The 17,914-nt window shown below is 46.5% G+C and overlaps 1 protein-coding gene and 1 non-coding gene across 2 annotated transcripts; both read right to left on the bottom strand.

The window, feature by feature from the left end:
* Window positions 1–528: 528 nt before the first annotated feature.
* Window positions 529–600, bottom strand: trnap-agg (transfer RNA proline (anticodon AGG)). The gene has a single exon. It is a non-coding gene; the product is annotated as a tRNA-Pro (tRNA).
* A 770-nt stretch (window positions 601–1,370) lies between these two features.
* On the bottom strand, window positions 1,371–6,966 carry nt5c3a (5'-nucleotidase, cytosolic IIIA). Its single transcript, XM_056405970.1, has 8 exons — window positions 6,858–6,966; window positions 4,851–4,949; window positions 4,501–4,570; window positions 4,275–4,407; window positions 4,108–4,197; window positions 3,282–3,444; window positions 2,685–2,885; window positions 1,371–2,208 (listed from the first exon to the last, which is right to left on the bottom strand). Exons 1-8 carry the CDS (start codon window positions 6,936–6,938, stop codon window positions 2,107–2,109), a joined length of 939 nt encoding a protein of 312 aa, XP_056261945.1. The 5' UTR covers window positions 6,939–6,966; the 3' UTR covers window positions 1,371–2,106.
* Window positions 6,967–17,914: the final 10,948 nt, after the last annotated feature.

The raw sequence follows: 17,914 nt of genomic DNA, 5'->3' as shown, positions 1-17,914 counted from the left end.
AATAAAAATCCATATTTTAAATGAAATAATGTATTCATACCCAAATCCTACCAAACTGACTCCAGATCAGCACGTACACACATTTTATTTATGATAATATACTCAGGGCTCTCAAGTCTCACGCATTGAGCGTGAGACTCACGCATTTCGGTCTTATCTCACGCACTCCCGCCACACATCGAATTCCTCACGCTGAAAAAACCTCTCGGCTATTTAATGCTTGAATGCAGGGGTGCTCAATACGCCGATCGATTGTTCCGCTGCAGAGCTCCGACGCCGGTCTGCGCGCATTGGGATGGAGCAAAAAAATAGTCACCAGTCAATACTTATTTATTCTTTTGATCTGTTTAGAACTTGCTGTATGTTTAATGTTCATATTATTAGTAAATCTTGTTTTTGGTCACAGGTTTGAAATGAACCGATCTCGTTGGAGCTTATCTGTCAAATCTTTATTATATAACGTCTCATCTCTTTAGTATTAATAAGAGCAACTTATTTTAGTGAGGAGTAACTTTAAGCAAAAAGATTGGGCTCGTCCGGGATTTGAACCCGGGACCTCTCGCACCCTAAGCGAGAATCATACCCCTAGACCAACGAGCCACGTCACAGGACGCAGACCGTCTGGGATACAAATCACGACATGCCACGTTGGCTAAACTTCAGGCTCCTGCAGCAGCTTCTACCCTTTATCAGAAGGACTTCTGGGCTGTTCGGCGACACCTGCAGGACGCTCACGGTACTGCGCCCCAAACCTCTTAGCAAACAGATCTGTATTATGAACAGCTGAAGTAGAGGTGTTCATGCTTTCATCTTTACTATTATAACGTATTTTTCTTCAGGTTTATTTTCACTGCACTTAAAAAAAAATTTTATTTACCCTAAATATTGTTAAAAGTAGTACAAATAAAAATACTTTTCTTTAAAAGTCCTGGTAGCTCCATTTGTTCCTCTATTCATATTCAAACTATATGATGCCTCGCTATTATTGATATGTTATTGAGTCTGTATCTCCAGATGTGGAATAAAATGTTAAGATTAAATCTCTTTGATGAATTCAGTGAATCCAAAACCTGATAAATAAATGCACTTACGTCTCGTAAAATAGTATTTCAGAGGATTCCACAATGCATATTTTAACTTTCCACCTTTATAAATCTTTGGGTTCTGAGCTCCAGTCTCGGCTCACAAAAAAAGACGACAATTTTATTGCATCTTCAAATTCACACCAACAAAGAAAAAGAGAGAGAGAAAGCCATCTGCTTATAAAAATACAACAGGCCCGTCTACACTGCTGGAGATCCCTCCAAAAATGTAATAAAACCAACATACATTTCCATATATATATATATATATATTTAACGGCCACAGCGTGACATTACTCCGTTTTATTGATAAACTAGACACATTTGAGTGGTGAACGATGAAGGCAACATGCAGGTGATAGGAGCACATTCAAGACAGAGAACACAACAGGAGACGTTTACGTTGAACCTCCACCCGGAAAAAAACACTTAGATGGAAACGCCAAGAGGTCGAAGCTCAACCCCCACCCACAGAAAGAGTTTCATTTCATTAAATAGGTCGTTTGTTGGGTTTTATGGAGCCACATATAAAGCAGACGCACATATACTTATAGATTTATTGTGATATTGATATTCTGCAGCTCCTCTGACTTTGGTTCGAGGGCGTAATTCCCGCTAATGACCACAAGAGGGCATCTCTAGAGTGACCTTTAAACACTGGCACGTTGTGTCGGCCATCTTGGTTCCGCTACGAGAAACCACGAAGTCGACGTTGACAAACTCTTCTGTGCAAGAAAATAAATAAAACAGTAGAAACAAATAGATGACCGCACGCCAGAATATAAAGTGCGCCCCCCCCCCCATGCATGTATGTGTGTGTGTGTGTAAGAATGTGTGTGTGTGTGTGTGTATGTGTGTGTGTCACTTTTGGTTATTCTTTCGGACAAAACTATTCCAAAAAGGGACAAAACAATTTATTCAGGATGTAAAACGTCATTCAAAAAGGTTTTTAGTTAAAGGTGGCTGTTGGAAGGTTGATCCAGAGTGGAGGAGGGGGCGGGGCTTGGGGCGGGGGTTGTTAAAGTTATAGAACCTTCTGGAGGATGGCGTTGGGCACTTCCAGAGTCTCGTCCTTCACCAGCACGATGTCGTACGAGTCCATGTATTTATCCAGTCGCTCCTCCACCTGCAGAGGGACGGGAGGAGAGTCAGACACCAGGACCAGAACCAGGACCAGGACCAGAACCAGGACGGGGACCAAGACCAGAACCAGGACTAGCACTAGAGCCATGACTAGAAACAAGAGCAGGACTAGAGCTAGGACGAGAACCAGAACCAGGACTAGAACCAAAACAAGGACTAGAACCAGGACTAAAACCAGCACTAGAACCAGGAATAGAACCAGGACCAGAACCAGGACTAGAACCAAGAACCAGAACAAGGACCAGAACCAGGAGCACAACAGCCATCGTTGAGTACAAGGAGCCCATGAGTTACGATGCGTTTAAGCTCCGTTGGGTGGGGAGAGTTCAGGGAAATCGTGATGTTATGACGTTGTGTTCAAGTGTAAAACGACGTTGTTGTCGAGATGAATAAATGAACGGCGATACACGTAACACAGAAGCTGAGGGCGTGCGGAGCGTCTCCCTTGGCGACCGGTACCTTGTCGTTGAGGAAGCCGATCTTCAGGATGTTCTCCACATGCGGCACGGCGTCCGCCATGCTGAGGTCGCCCAGCGAGTCGCCCATGAGCACCACGTTGCACGAGGCCTTCACCTGCTTGAAGTACTCCGTGTTCCTCAAGGCGCCGTCGTGCTTGTTGTACACGTGGATCAGCTCGCCTTTGAATCCCTTCAGGACGCCCTGTGAGGGAGAGAAAGGTCAGAGGTCAGACCGGAAGACCTCGATGGTCAGACTGAAAAGACCTCTAAGGGTAAGACCGGAAAGACCTTGATGGTCAGACCGGAAGACCTCGAAGGGTCGGACTGGAAAGACCTCGAAGGTCAGACCGGAAAGACCTTGAAGGTCAGACCGGAAAGACCTCGAAGGTCAGACCGGAAAGACCTCAAAGTTCAGACCGGAAAGACCTCGAAGGTCAGACCGGAAAGACCTCGAAGGTCAGACCGGAAGACCTCGGAGGGTCGGACTGGAAAGACCTCTAAGGGTAAGACTGGAAAGACCTCTAAGGGTAAGACCGGAAAGACCTCAAGAAGGTCAGACCGGAAGACCTCGAAGGGTCGGAGCAACCGGAGGACTCACGTTCTCGTCGAAGTCCATGAAGTTGGAGACCACCTTGACGTTGGGGTGGTAGACGCCGGCCTGGCGGATGATCTCCTCCAGGACGTCGCCCAGTCCGGCGGAGAAGATGAAGACGGGCACGTCGTGCTGCTGCAGCCGGTCGAAGAAATGTTCGTACCCGTCCCTGAAACCAGAGGGAACCGGGTCAGTCTGGAGGGAAAGGTTCTGGGACCGCCAGGAAAAGGTTCTACTAGGACCACTGGGAAAGGTTATGGGACCATTATGAAAAGGCTCTCGGACCACCAGGAACGTTTATGGGACCACTAGGAAAGGTTCTAGGACCACTAGGAAAGGTTCTGGGACCACTAGGAAAGGTTCTGGGACCACCAGGAAAAGGGTCTAGGACCACTAGGAACGGCTCTAGGACCACTAGGAAAGTGTATGGGACCACTAGGAAAGGTTCTAGGACCACTAGGAAAGGTTCTGGGACCACTAGGAAAAGGTTCTAGGACCACCAGGAAAGGTTCTGGGACCACCAGGAAAAGGTTCTAGGACCACTAGGAAAGGTTCTGGGACCACTAGGAAAGGTTCTGGGACCACTAGGAAAGGTTCTGGGACCACTAGGAAAGGTTCTGGGACCACTAGGAAAGTGTATGGGACCACTAGGAAAAGGTTCTGGGACCACTAGGAAAGGTTCTGGGACCACTAGGAAAGGTTCTGGGACCACTAGGAAAGGTTCTAGGACCACTAGGAAAAGGTTCTAGGACCACCAGGAAAGGTTCTGGAGACCACCAGGAAAGGTGCGCCTGGCCGTGGGCTAAACCCCCACAATGCAACGGGAGCTCACCTGAGCGCGGCGTGCGACTCCCTCACCACCTCTGCCAGCTTGTCCCTCTCCAGCCGCTGCTCCACCAGCAGCGTGTGGGTCTTGAAGTACCTGCAGAGCAGAGCGGTGAGCACACAGGAAGCACACGAGGGGTGCCGCACGCCACTTCCTGTCTGAGGGCGTCTTACCACTCCACCATGAACGGGTACTTCTCCTCCATGGTGAGCTGGGGGTCCACCTCGATGAGGTAGTACTTGTTCTTCAGCTGCAGCAGCTTCGCCCGGCACTCCTCCGTCACCAGCTTGCAGTTATCGATGATGTCTGCTCAGAGAAGGGGAGGGGTTAGAGCTCTGGTCTGAATATGATGAGGTCATATTAAAGAGGCGGAGCCACAGGGGGAGGGGCGGAGCTTACTGTGGCACGACGGACAGCGGTTTCCGTTGACGGCGAACTTGCTGAGCGTCATGTCGAAGTCCGTGATGATCTGAGGGAGAAAAAGATTTCCCTTCAGGAGAGAGGGAGGGAGAGAGGGAGAGAGAGAGGGGGGAGAGAGAGGGAGGGAGTAGAGAGAGAGAGAGAGATAGAGAGAGACAGAGAGAGAGAGAGATAGAGAAGGAGAGAGACACAGGGAGGGGAGAGAGAGAGAGAGACACAGGGAGAAAGAGAGAGAGAGAGCCCCACACAAACAGGCTGCCAGAGGCCTGTGAGCTCAGTACCACCAGGGGGCGCTGTGGCGCACCAGAACAAGACTTCAGGACTCTAACCTGCAGTTTGGAGGCTCCTCCTTTGATGAGGCCACAGATGATCTGCTCCACCCGCTCGGGGTCCCTCATGTGGACCGTCGACTTCTCAAACTGAGGCATCTGGAGGGGGAGAGGGGGAGAGGGGGAGAGAGAGGGAGAGGGGTTATTACAGCAGAGGAACCAGCAGCATGAAGACATCTCTTCCTTCCGGTCCCAACATGATGATGTCATCACTCCGGGTTGAGGAGGAGTCGTGCAGCAGCTGATTGGTGTTGCGTAACCCTGCAGGGAGCCGGTGACCTTCGACCCCTCTTCATCGCTCCTGCAGCATGGCGTCTCCTCCCAGAGCCGCGCGGAGGTCAAATAACTGGTGAGAACAGTCAGTCATGTTGCTGTGGCAGAATATATGTTTTAAAGAGTTTAAACTCTTTAACAACGTTGAGCATCTGGCAACACACACACACACACACGTCTGTCGTCCTTCAATGGCTGTGAATAATAATAATAATAATGCATTTCATTTTTTTCACACTCTTCCTTCAAAGACTCTCAGAGTGCCACACATATAGTGAAAACAAATAAAACCGATTAAAACATAGTTAGAGCAACCCATAAAAAAAAAAAATAAGAACGTAATAGCTGACAATAAATTAATTCAAGGTAAAAAATGCCTTCCTGAATAAAAAGGTGTTTAGACCAGTCTTAAAAGAGTTCAGTGTCTGAGTTGCCCTCAGGTGGTCAGGGAGACCTAAAACCTTCAATAAAAACATCTGATGAATGTTCTCGGTAAAGATGTCGGTCGCATTGGAGGACGTTGTCAACGTGTGGATAACCAATAATAATGAACGATTAACATTAAACCAAAATACCAAACTTAATGAAATGGAGAAAAAGACGAAAAGCTTCATCTGTGACCAATCCTCTGTCCAGAATGATGATTCATCAAATGTCTTTGTCCTTATTGTCACTACGTGTGAAGACAAAACAACCGTTCTCATTGCTGTAGCTCAGCGCTGCCCCCTAGAGACCAGCGAGGGAAGCACACTCCCTCACACAAGCCAGGGATGGAGAACAAGTAAACATCATTTTAATGTTGTTTTGTTGCGTAACTTCTACATATTGTTGACACCAACTTCACTTGACATGCAGTCCTTATATTTTACACCTCATCGAGTGCTTTAGTTGCCCAAAACGATACTTTTATCTTGAATAGAAACAACGCTAGTGTAATGAAATAATAAAGCATCATTGGGAACACGCTACAACAACTCACTCAGAGAACATGAACATAAGTAATATAAACATAAAGACGCTCGTCCTTCACTCCAACGTGCGGGTGGAGCTCCGGGTGCATGGAGCTGTTATCTCTGTCCACGTGAAGATAATTCACAACGTCTAACCGTCTTCTCCTGGACGTCTTTAGTGTTTCCTCCAGGACGCAGCTGGCTTCCAGGAGGAATGTCCCTGTGGAGCGTGAGCCGGGCTACGCGAAGCGACGCTGCTGCAGCGTCAGAGCGGATGTTTGGAGAAGCTCGTGAGAAGCAGGCGGTCACGAGGTCGGGACCCAGCCGAGCGCTCTGCATCCAGCAGCCGGAGAGGCTCCTGGAGCCACCAGAAATACATCGGATTCCAGCTGACTCCCGATAACTGCCCCCCCCCCCCTCCCCCCATGTGTCGTTGTGTAGACAGAGGCACAAATATGCACCTGTAAAGGTGTGGCCAAATAACTCCGCCGTGAGGAATCAGGAGCTACAGAGTAAAGAGACGCCCTGGAGCGGCAGGGGAACATCAATATATGGATGTGTTTATGTTTTTCTTGGACATTAAATCCTCACGTGGATATTTGAATAATACAAAATACATTACAATAGTTTATTTGTGATAAACGGGTATTGTTGTGCAGGAAAAATGCAAACAAATATATTTGTAAAGGGCGTTCACTTGAGCTAACAGCTAACTAGCTTCTTTCCTCGCCGCCCTTTCATCACAATATACTTTATTATTAATATTAGAACTAAACAGACGAACCTTGACGGGTTTCCCGCTTTTGTTTCGTCTCTCTCCGTAAACCTGAGCCTCCAGCTCCACCGCGTCCGACGTTTTGTCCATTTTCTTTGACGCTCCTGGAAGACAGACAGCGGCGCCGGGTGATGACGTCACTGGGTTTACGGGAAGAGACGTCGCGCATTGATGACGCGTCGCGATTACGAACTCGTCGAGCGTTTGTATTTGTGACGGTTTGCGGTGGTTTTTATTTCATTTTTTAAACACGTAATATATTTAGACATCGAACTGTATGTTTATAATCCATTAGGTTATTTTAAGAAACCTTTTAAAATACGATTTCAGGGCTACACTGCTTTTAAAGTCCGACAGCATTGCTATCATTGCCAAATGCAGGGCTCTCAAGTCTCACACGCAATTCGGTCTCATCTCACGCACTCACGCCCAGTGTTGGGCAAGTTACTGAAAATTAGTAATTAGTTATAGTTACTTCTTTTAAAAGTAATTGAATTACTTTACTAGTTACTGTATATCCAAAGTAATTAGTTACTAGGGAAAGTAACTTTTAAGTTACTTTTATGTCTGCTTTTTTAATGTCATGAACAGTCAAACACAATAAACATATGTTGTAGACCTATTTATTGCAATCAACAGGGCAACAGGCCTTCAAATCAAGCAGGAGTACAAAAGTCCCTTTTTTAGTTAACTTAATACAAAATAACTGTCTCAGTGATTTAACAGTGTTTTTTTTTTTACCACATTAGGCCCAATGAAATAAAAGTGATTGGCCTACACAGTATTAACACTAATTAAAAGAGAAAACAAAGGTGCCTTGAGGTGCTGCATATAATTGAGGGGGGGGTGCTAGTGAGGCGTGTACGTGCTGATCTGGAGTCAGTTTGGTAGGATTTGGGTATAAATAAATTATTTCATTTAAAATATGGATTTTTATTTAAAGATATTCATGTAATTTGCATGCAAAATAGGTCTACCCGAACCAGCGGGCACAAAATTCAACCAGCGGCAAAAACCGCGGACCTGGCAACACTGGAAGTGGCTGTCAATCACAGTGTGGCACCGTGCCTGCTGGTCGAGGGGGCGGGCCTGTGATTGGCGGAGTAGAGGGGAGGCGTGCCTGTGATTGGCGGAGTAGAGGGGAGGCGGGGTTAACCTGTCGGAAAACGGAAGTTAAGGTTGGTTGACGGGAACCGTTGTTGTTGACGTTCGAGCTGCTGAGCCGAGAGGAGCAGCTGTCTGTGTTGGTGAATGCCCAATAAAGGAGGAGTAACGTCGTCCCGTCTCCGTGTCGTCAGTCCATAACGTCCGAGACGTTCCATCATTGCGCCACCAAGGTCCTGCGATGTCAGATCAGAAGCAGCTAAAGTAGCCTAGCTTGTCTTCTTGTCTGCAAGTGTTCATTTTTCACAAAAGAGAGTAACGCGAGTAACGAACTCATTTAAATTTCAGTAACTGTAACTGCGTTAGTTGATTTTAAAAATACTTCGTTACACCCCCGTCAACAACTCTTTTCGGCTCGATGCCGGCGCGCGGAACGGTCAGCTGTGTCGGGTGCTGATGGAAATCTCACGCTTGCCTGTCTTCAAAACTTGAGAGCCCTGCAAATGTATTGTAATATCTACAAAGTAACACCACATGTTTAGTATGCCAGCATTAAAAGCAGTTTTCCCGAAACAGTTATTTCACCTAGGTCCTAAAATGGCCTTGTGTAATTAGATACAGTATATTATCATAAATAAAATGTGTTGAGTTGTGGAGCACTGTTGCAGCAGCTACCGTTGCATTCGGAGGAAAGAATAAATGATGGATTTATCTTTAGCCGTTGTCGGTATGATTTATTTAGCAAGCTTCAGACACATCAGTCTCACGGTCAGAGCTACTTCAACTGAACACATAACATGTGACACATTAGCCTTTATAGCCTGAGCCCTAGCGCCACCCTGTGGTGTAACCATATATACATACCACAGTACAGTATCACATTACATATACATATACATCTGAGTACATATCTCAACACCCCCACTTGAACTCAGGTTGCTATACTTCAAGCAAAAGAAACACACAAAAACAGAATGAATGTGAACCTCTGTCATACACATATCACTCTCCAAAAAGAGCACTTGCAAACCTCTTCAGTTTCAACTTACTTACAGGTTTGGTCATCTCTCCTTCTTTTGACTCTTTGGCATAAACACAGTGGTCGGCTGGGTTTTGTGTGAATCCATCCTCAGTAAGGCAATTGTGCAAAACCCTATTCCAATTTCGGCCGGACTGTTTAAGACCGTAAAGGGATTTCTCTAGCTTATAAACTATACCCTCTTTTTCTTCATAACCCTCTGGTGGATTGATGTAGATCTCATAATCTATGGGAGCGTGCAAGTACGCAGTTTTCACGTCCATTTGGTGTAGGAGTAAATTCTCCTGTGCAGCTTTTTGTAGCACCACCCTTACACTCGTCATGTCTGCCGTGGGTGAAAACGTCTCCCCATAGTCTATTCCCTTTCTCTGTCTGTAACCCTTGGCCACAAACCTTGCTTTGTATTTGTCTCTCCCATCTGCATCAGTCTTGATGGCGTAAACCCATCTACCCCCCACTGTCTCCTTGCCTATTGGCAGTGATGTCGGGGTAAAGGTCTTGTTCTCGTTTAAGGACTGGATTTCCTCATCCATGGCTTTTGTCCATTGTTTTGAGTTAGCTGACCCCATTGCCTCCGCAAATGTCTGTGGAATGCCACACACCGCTCTACAGCAGTAGTCTACTGTGATATGAAGCGCATCACTGACACCGTTTTCAGTTATGAACTCATCTAAATGACTCGGCTTCCTTCTTTCTCTAGATGGATACCTTTTACTCTCTGGTTCGCCACTTGTCACATTCTGTTGCGTTTGATTATGGTCACTAGACCTCGTTTCTGTACCTGGACTATCACTATTTTCGGTTTTCCTACTCACCCCCTGCGTGGTTTCAGTAGTCCTGGGTCTCACAGTGTCATCATAGCTATCGCTTGGATCTGGCTCACCTGTCTGTGTTTGTTTTTCCACAGTTGACTGCCTCACAAACTTTACTAGTCTGTGTTTTTGTACTTTGTTTGTATCTGGATGATACACCAAATACGCTGGGCTGTTCTTGTCGTGACCTACAAAATGCCCCTTCTCACATCTGGAATCAAGCTTCCCTTTGCTCTGTTTGTATGTGTAACATACAGACCCAAATTTTTGCATTTTGGATACATTGGGCTTTTTGTTGGTTAGCAGCTCATAAGGAGTCTGCCCTGTACGTTTGTTAAAACATCTGTTCCGTACCATTGCTGCTGTTTGTACAGCGTAGGGCCATAGCTGCTTGTTTAATGCACTTTCAGCTATCATGCACCTACCCATCTCAAAAAGAGTACGCCAACCCCTCTCTGCTGTTCCGTTCTGGTGTGGGGAATAAGGAGCTGACGTTTCATGTCTGATATTATTTTTCCTCAACACTGCTTGGAAATCACTGCATGTAAACTCTGTTCCGTTGTCGGATCTGATGCACCTCACCTTCCCATAAGGGGATACATCTGCTAGGAACTTTTCCGTAGCCTGTGTTGTGTCACTTTTCTTCTTTAGAAAATAAACAAACACTGCGCTTGAGTAATCATCAGTAAATGATTGCACATATTTGTAACCTTCACTCGACTCAGTGGATACAGGACCTGCAAGATCTGTGTGTACCATCTGTAAGGGAGCCTTTGCTCTGGTATCAGGGTCCCTATTTCTGGTTTGGGCAAACTTTCCCTGAATACACACCTCACACTCTTGTTCGGGCCTACCCGTTTTACCTTTGATCTGCATACCTACAACAACATTTTGCAACTTCGCAACATCGTCATAGTTACAATGGCCTAATATTTCATGCCATGTCTGTATGTCGTGACAGGCATTACACTTATCATTAGATTCACATTCAGTATGCAAATAATACAGCTTTCCATACACATGAATGTTAAACCTGGTACCGCCTCTGGTTATCAGGACATCTTTATCTTCTTTGAAGACAATCGTAGCTCCACTCGTGGTAGCTGCCTTCACCGAGAAGATGCTCTGGGGATATGACGGTACAAACAAAGCATCTCTCAGCGCCTTTCCGCTGTCCGTTGCTGTCGATGAGGGAAACCTCAGCATTCCCCCTCCGCTGAGCAATTCCGCTGCATCGGGTGCCGTCTGCCAGCTCGACAATGTGCGTTTCTTGCTTGAACGCGCTGTCGAAACTTTTGAACCAGGTTATGTCAGTGATGACATGAGAGGTAGCTCCTGTGTCCACCATCAGACCCTTCTCCTGGATACTGCACGCCGGCTGCCGCTGGGTTCTGGTTCCTCCGTCTCTCACCGTGAGCGCGTAGTCCTCGTCGGCATCTTCTGAGACTTTACTCACACCATCTTGTTTGTCCTTACGCCTACACGTGGCATCTTTGTGTGTGTCGCTTTTGCAAAAACTACACCATGTTTTCTGTCGACACACTCTCGCTCTGTGGCCTTTGATGCCACACTTGAAACATGACATTTCTTTGTCTTCTTTGTTCCAGTCACGGGCGACCGTTTTGGCGGACGCCCACTCTTCCCTTGAGTCTTCATCACACTGTCGCTCGACTCAGCTACGTTGAACTTCTCCGTTTCTTCAAAACTTCGTAGTTTAGTCTTGAATTCTGCAAACGTGATGTTATCGTCCGTATGCGCCACATGTATTGCAAATGGCTTAAAACTCTCAGGCAGTCCTTTTAAAACCATAGCCACTAGCAATCCGTCTCCTAACGTTTCACCTGCGTTCCTCAGCGCTGTGATGGCGGTTTCTGCTCTGATGATATAGTCCATTATACTCTCATGGCTTGCCTTCTGAAGCGATGTCAACGTGGTGTACAAGTTGATTATACGGGGCTTTCCTTCCTGCATAATACTCTCTCAATATTTTCAGAGCTTTTCTTCCATCATCGGGCGCATCCCTCATTACTAACGAGAGGCTTTTGTCGTCCAACAGTAAAATTAGCTCTGCGTATGCGTCAGCATTTTTACCTGCATCTGCTGCTCGCTCTTGTTCTGACGTCGGTTCTCTCAGAATAGTGTCCTTTAGTCCATTCAAATGGAGATATCCCAGCGTTTTGGTTTCCCAAATCTCATACTTGGTTTCGCTCCGTCGAATGTCGGTCGAGGCAACCTGCTCCTCCCTCGTTGTTCCATCATGCGAGCTTGCTCTTCTTCTTAGCTAGCTGCCCGTTAGCACGCGGTTCGTTGCGACTTTCTAACTGTTAAACTTTTCTTCCGAACGACTCCTGGGCCCATAACCTGTTGAGTTGTGGAGCACTGTTGCAGCAGCTACCGTTGCATTCGGAGGAAAGAATAAATGATGGATTTATCTTTAGCCGTTGTCGGCGTATTTATTTAGCAAGCTTCAGACACATCAGTCTCACGGTCAGAGCTACTTCAACTGAACACATAACATGTGACACATTAGCCTTTATAGCCTGAGCCCTAGCGCCACCCTGTGGTGTAACCATATATACATACCACAGTACAGTATCACATTACATATACATATACATCTGAGTACATATCTCAACAAAATGTGTGTACGTGCTGATCTGGAGTCAGTTTGGTAGGATTTGGGTATGAATAAATTATTTCATTTAAAATATGGATTTTTATTTAAAGATATTCATGTAATTTGCATGCAAAATAGGTCTACCCCAACCAGTGGACACCAAATTCAACCCGCGGCAACACTTCAAAAGTAGCCCAATTCCGCGGGAGAACCGCGGACCTGGCAACACTGGAGAGGCCTCACAGACGGCCACAACGCTCCCCGACGCCTCGGAGGGAGCCAGCGAGGGACCAGCGCAGACCCAGGCGTCAAGATGACTTCAGCGGCCACCAGGACGAGAGAGTCCAGCCACCGAGACAGCCCACGGAGCCTTTTAAACGGGGAGTGCGGAGTTTCCCAGGCGCCCTGAACTCACCACCGACAGAACGGAGATTTGCAGCAGGTTAGAGGACATTGTTGTTGTTGTTATTACGCCATAAGCTTTATGATCATTAGGTACAGCAATGTTTAGTGATATATTTCATAAACCCGGACCTAACATCATGCGATGAGCTAATTTATATGGAAAATGCCGTGTTATTGTTGAGTTTAAGGGATCTACTGTTTGTGCACCGGGGGAGAGGCCTCACAGTTGGTCCAGTATTCAGCGCTAGTCACAAGTTGTAGTGGGATGGCTGTTACCCAGTTCCCAACCCTAATACGGCTCTGCATCTAAACCCAAATAGGGCATGCATAGAATAGAGCAGAAGCGGTGGACCCGCCAACAAGCACTAAACACACACTTGATGCTGAAGGCAATCTGTTGTTCCTGGATTTAAACCCCACTGGGCTCAACCCCGGGTGAACACTAAGTTACACTCTGTCCATTAATAAGCCCCATTGTAAGGCATCATGTGATCCCCGACCCGTCTGCTATACTCACCTCAACCAGTCGTGCTGCAAAGTGTTCTGCTGCCCTCACCATAAGTCCCAGGCCCTTCGTCCACAGAGGGGACCTGTAATGCCTGGGAGGAGATCAGCCGGTGAGAGGGACTGTCCCTGGGGACCAGGGGCCCCGAGAGCCAGAGGGCCGGAGCCCAAGCAGCTCGCTCTTTAGCTTGGGGCAGCGTCCAGAACCCCCTAAACCAGTGGTCCCCAACCTTTTTTGAGCCACGGACCGGTTCCGTGTCAGAAATTATTTTCACGGACCGGCAATATAAATGACGTAATAAATATGACGTCATACAATTATACGAAGGGCATAAAGTGCCAAAACTACAACTCCTCATTACGCCGAATGAGTGTGAGCCGTGCTTGTTTACCTGCAACGAGCCGCTGATGGAGACGGCGACACAGACGTGTGTTTGGTCCGCTGCTCCTAACCGAGTTCTGGTCGCTGTCATTAGAACAGGCAGAGTTGTTGTGTGAAATGTCCCTTAAGGCCACCGTCCTTTGCATCTCGAACGCATGTTCTTCTAGCTCGGACGGCTCGATTCACCGGGTGGGTTTGTTTACATGGGTTGCAGGTCTATTCTTTTGCAGTCGGGTCTTTTGTGGTTGGAGTACCGCTCAAACTCTTTTAAAAGCCTCTTCCACCCGGTCAACGTCTGAAACATGTAGAATATTCCGCTGTTCACTCGCCCTGCAGCAGCGACTTTATCGGCCAACTTGAAACCAGTTGTCATTTCCCTGAAGTGACAGAATTCATTGAGCAGGTTGAATCTGTTTTAAGATTCTTTGTCACTGAAATGTGCCGCCAGCAGAGGGTTCGGCGCGTGAGACTCGCCTGCAGCGATAAACCCGAACTTTAAGACTCCTGAACGCGGCTCAGACGTACACACGGGTGGATCCGGTCCTTTTTCAAAATAAGATATTTTTCCGACTGATTAAAAAAAAAAAATTTGCAACTTTATTTATTCACTTTTTTCCCCGCGGCCCGGTTCCAACCAAGCCGTGGATGGACGCGGTACCGGGGTTGGGGACCCCTGCCCTAAACCTTATGGAGGCTGAGGATACACTGAGCTCCTCTCTCCTCTCTCCTTATGGACGCTTAGGATACACTGAGCTCCTCTCCTCTCTCCTTATGGACGCTTAGGATACACTGAGCTCCTCTCCTCTCTCCTTATGGACGCTTAGGATACACTGAGCTCCTCTCTCCTCTCTCCTTATGGACGCTTAGGATACACTGAGCTCCTCTCTCCTCTCCTCTCTCCTTATGGACGCTTAGGATACACTGAGCTCCTCTCTCCTTATGGAGGCTTAGGAGACACTGAGCTCCTCTCTCCTCTCCTCTCTCCTTATGGACGCTTAGGATACACTGAGCTCCTCTCTCCTCTCTCCTTATGGACGCTTAGGATACACTGAGCTCCTCTCCTCTCTCCTTATGGATGCTTAGGATACACTGAGCTCCTCTCCTCTCTCCTTATGGACGCTTAGGATACACTGAGCTCCTCTCTCCTCTCTCCTCTCTCCTTATGGACGCTTAGGATACACTGAGCTCCTCTCTCCTCTCCTCTCTCCTTATGGACGCTTAGGATACACTGAGCACCTCCTCTCTCCTTATGGACGCGTAGGATACACTGAGCACCTCCTCTCTCCTTATGGACGCTTAGGATACACTGAGCTCCTCTCTCCTCTCCTCTCTCCTTATGGATGAATGCACATCTCTTCATTGCACATTACTAGCTCTGCTTCCTCCCTGAGTCCTTGTGACTTCTCGCCCTCAGGTTTCCATTGGGTTGTGTCTGGAGCCGGTCCAGTCTCCTTGCCCCTGCCTCCTGCCTCCTGCTTCCTGCCTCCTGCTTCCTGCCTCCTGCCTCCTGACTCCTGCCTCCTTGCCCCTGCCTCCTATCTCCTTGCCCCTGCCTCCTGCTTCCTGCCTCCTTGCCCCTGCCTCCTGTCTCCTTGCCCCTGCCTCCTGCTTCCTGTCTCCTTGCCCCTGCCTCCTGCTTCCTGTCTCCTGCCTCCTGCCTCCTGCTTCCTGCCTCCTGCCTCCTGTCTCCTGCCTCCTGCTTCCTGCCTCCTGTCTCCTTGCCCCTGCCTCCTTGCCCCTGCCTCCTGTCTCCTTGCCCCTGCCTCCTGCCTCCTGTCTCCTTGCCCCTGCCTCCTGTCTCCTGCTTCCTGCCTCCTGTTTCCTGCCTCCTTGCCCCTGCCTCCTGTCTCCTTGCCCCTGCCTCCTGCTTCCTGCCTCCTGTTTCCTGCCTCCTGCCTTCTGCCTCCTTGCCCCTGCCTCCTGCCTCCTGCTTCCTGCCTCCTGCTTCCTGTCTCCTTGCCCCTGCCTCCTGCTTCCTGTTTCCTGCCTCCTTGCCCCTGCCTCCTGTCTCCTTGCCCCTGCCTCCTGCCTCCTGCCTCCTGTCTCCTTGCCCCTGCCTCCTGCCTCCTGCTTCCTGCCTCCTGCCTCCTGCCTTCTGCCTCCACGGCCCTGCCGATGCTCCTCCTCTCTACCTCCTTCTGTTTCATGGATTGTGGAAAGCTGCATCGTGCTCCATGTCTCCGACTAATTATTCATACACTCTGTCATATTCATTGAATGTTGATGTAACTCTGTTCATCTGGTCACATGACATCTGTTCTTCTGTCCATCCGGGAGAGGGGTCCTCCTCTGTTCTCTCCTGAAGGGTTCTTTAACTCTTTTGTTCCTGATCCGATGTGAGGTCAAAGGTCAGGGATGTCATGTGTACAGATTGTAAAGAGGAACATTGTGATTTGTGATTTTGGGCTCAACAAAACAAACTGAATTAAAATTGAATTATACAAGTACAATTAATTTATCATTTATTAATAATTCACAAGGACATTGCGTGGCGTAGTCCACTTCTACCTTCTCTCTCAACCACACACACACACGCACACACACACACACACACACACACACACACACACACACACACACACGCAGTGTCAAGTCAATACTTATTCCATAAAGATAGATGTAATAATTTCACAGGTTTCTCCTGGGATCAAAAGCAGTAAATAAGTGAAGGCACTTAAATATATATATACAGGACTGTCTCAGAAAATTAGAATATTGTGATAAAGTTCTTTATTTTCTGTCATGCAATTAAAAAAACAAATATGTCATGCATTCTGGATTCATTACAAATCAACTGAAATATTGCAAGCCTTTTATTCTTTTAATATTGCTGATTATGGCTTACAGCTTAAGAAAACTCTAAAATCCTATCTCATAAAATTTGAATATTTCCTCAGACCAAGTAAAAAAAAAAGATTTATAACAGCTGAGTGTTTGTCAAGGCTCAGGAAACCCTTGCAGGTGTTTCGAGTTAATTAGACAATTCAAGTGATTTGTTTAATACCCTACTAGTATACTTTTTCATGATATTCTAATATTTAGAGATAGGATATTTGAGTTTTCTTAAGCTGTAAGCCATAATCAGCAATATTAAAAGAATAAAAGGCTTGCAATATTTCAGTTGATTTGTAATGAATCCAGAATGCATGACATTTTTGTTTTTTTAATTGCATTACAGAAAATAAAGAACTTTATCACAATATTCTAATTTTCTGAGACAGTCCTGTATATATATATATATATAATACTTGTACTGATGTCATGTTTGTTTGTATATTTTATTCAGTCAATCAAATCAAATACAATATTATTCTATATAATATACTAAAGAGAAAGACTGAAAAGATAAAGGTAGAAGCAAAAAATGCTTATAAATTCCTATCCTAAATTATAATCAAAATAAATCAGAAAATATAAAATATGAAAAAAACAACAAACTAAATTAAAAAATATATATATTTATATATACTACAACATACATCTTTCATATAAATACGTGTTTAATCACATTTATAACTCAAGAATTGTTTTATAAATAATTCCCTTGAAAACCCAAAAGGAGTTCACCAGTCTTACATCCATCTCAACATTATTCCATAATTGACTCCAACAGAAATACATCTTCTTTGAATCCTTTTTAGCCTTTTATACCGTGAGCTTACGAACATCTCAAATCATATTCACTCATGCATTGAAAATAAACTTTGTACACAGTCTGGCAGTGACTTCAGTTTAGCTCTGTACATTGTCTGCATTATTTAATAATAAACCAAATCATTACATTTCATAACACGTGATCTGTAGAACAAAGGGTTTGTGTGCACTTTAGTAGGGTTAGATGTTTTATGATTCCATGTTTACTTTTTAATAAATCTATCAGACGAAACTTCGTCCTAAAATCTGCCATCGAGCTGCGGAGGAAGGCCTTGTCGGCCTCCCTGCCCCCGACCTGCTGGCCCAGCCTGTCCGCGCACTCAGTTGCCCAGTCGAAGATTGTCCACGGAGACATGCGAGTTTCGCTGCGTGAAACACCTGCTGAAGAGGGAAGGTCAGCGGGAAGGTCGCCTCCTCCTCCTCTTTCCTCAAGCGTCTGATCTGGTATAGCAAGCTCCTTAGTCGGCCTTCTGGCCCGTCCACGAGGAGTCCAGCCTCCTGGCGATGAGACGGATCACATCCTTGATCACATCCAGGTGGAAGGAGGAT

The sequence above is a fragment of the Pseudoliparis swirei genome, chromosome 22 (genome assembly GCF_029220125.1).
Source record: "Pseudoliparis swirei isolate HS2019 ecotype Mariana Trench chromosome 22, NWPU_hadal_v1, whole genome shotgun sequence".
In the NCBI taxonomy this organism is placed as follows: domain Eukaryota; kingdom Metazoa; phylum Chordata; class Actinopteri; order Perciformes; family Liparidae; genus Pseudoliparis; species Pseudoliparis swirei.
This window is presented reverse-complemented; position numbering and strand designations above follow the sequence as displayed.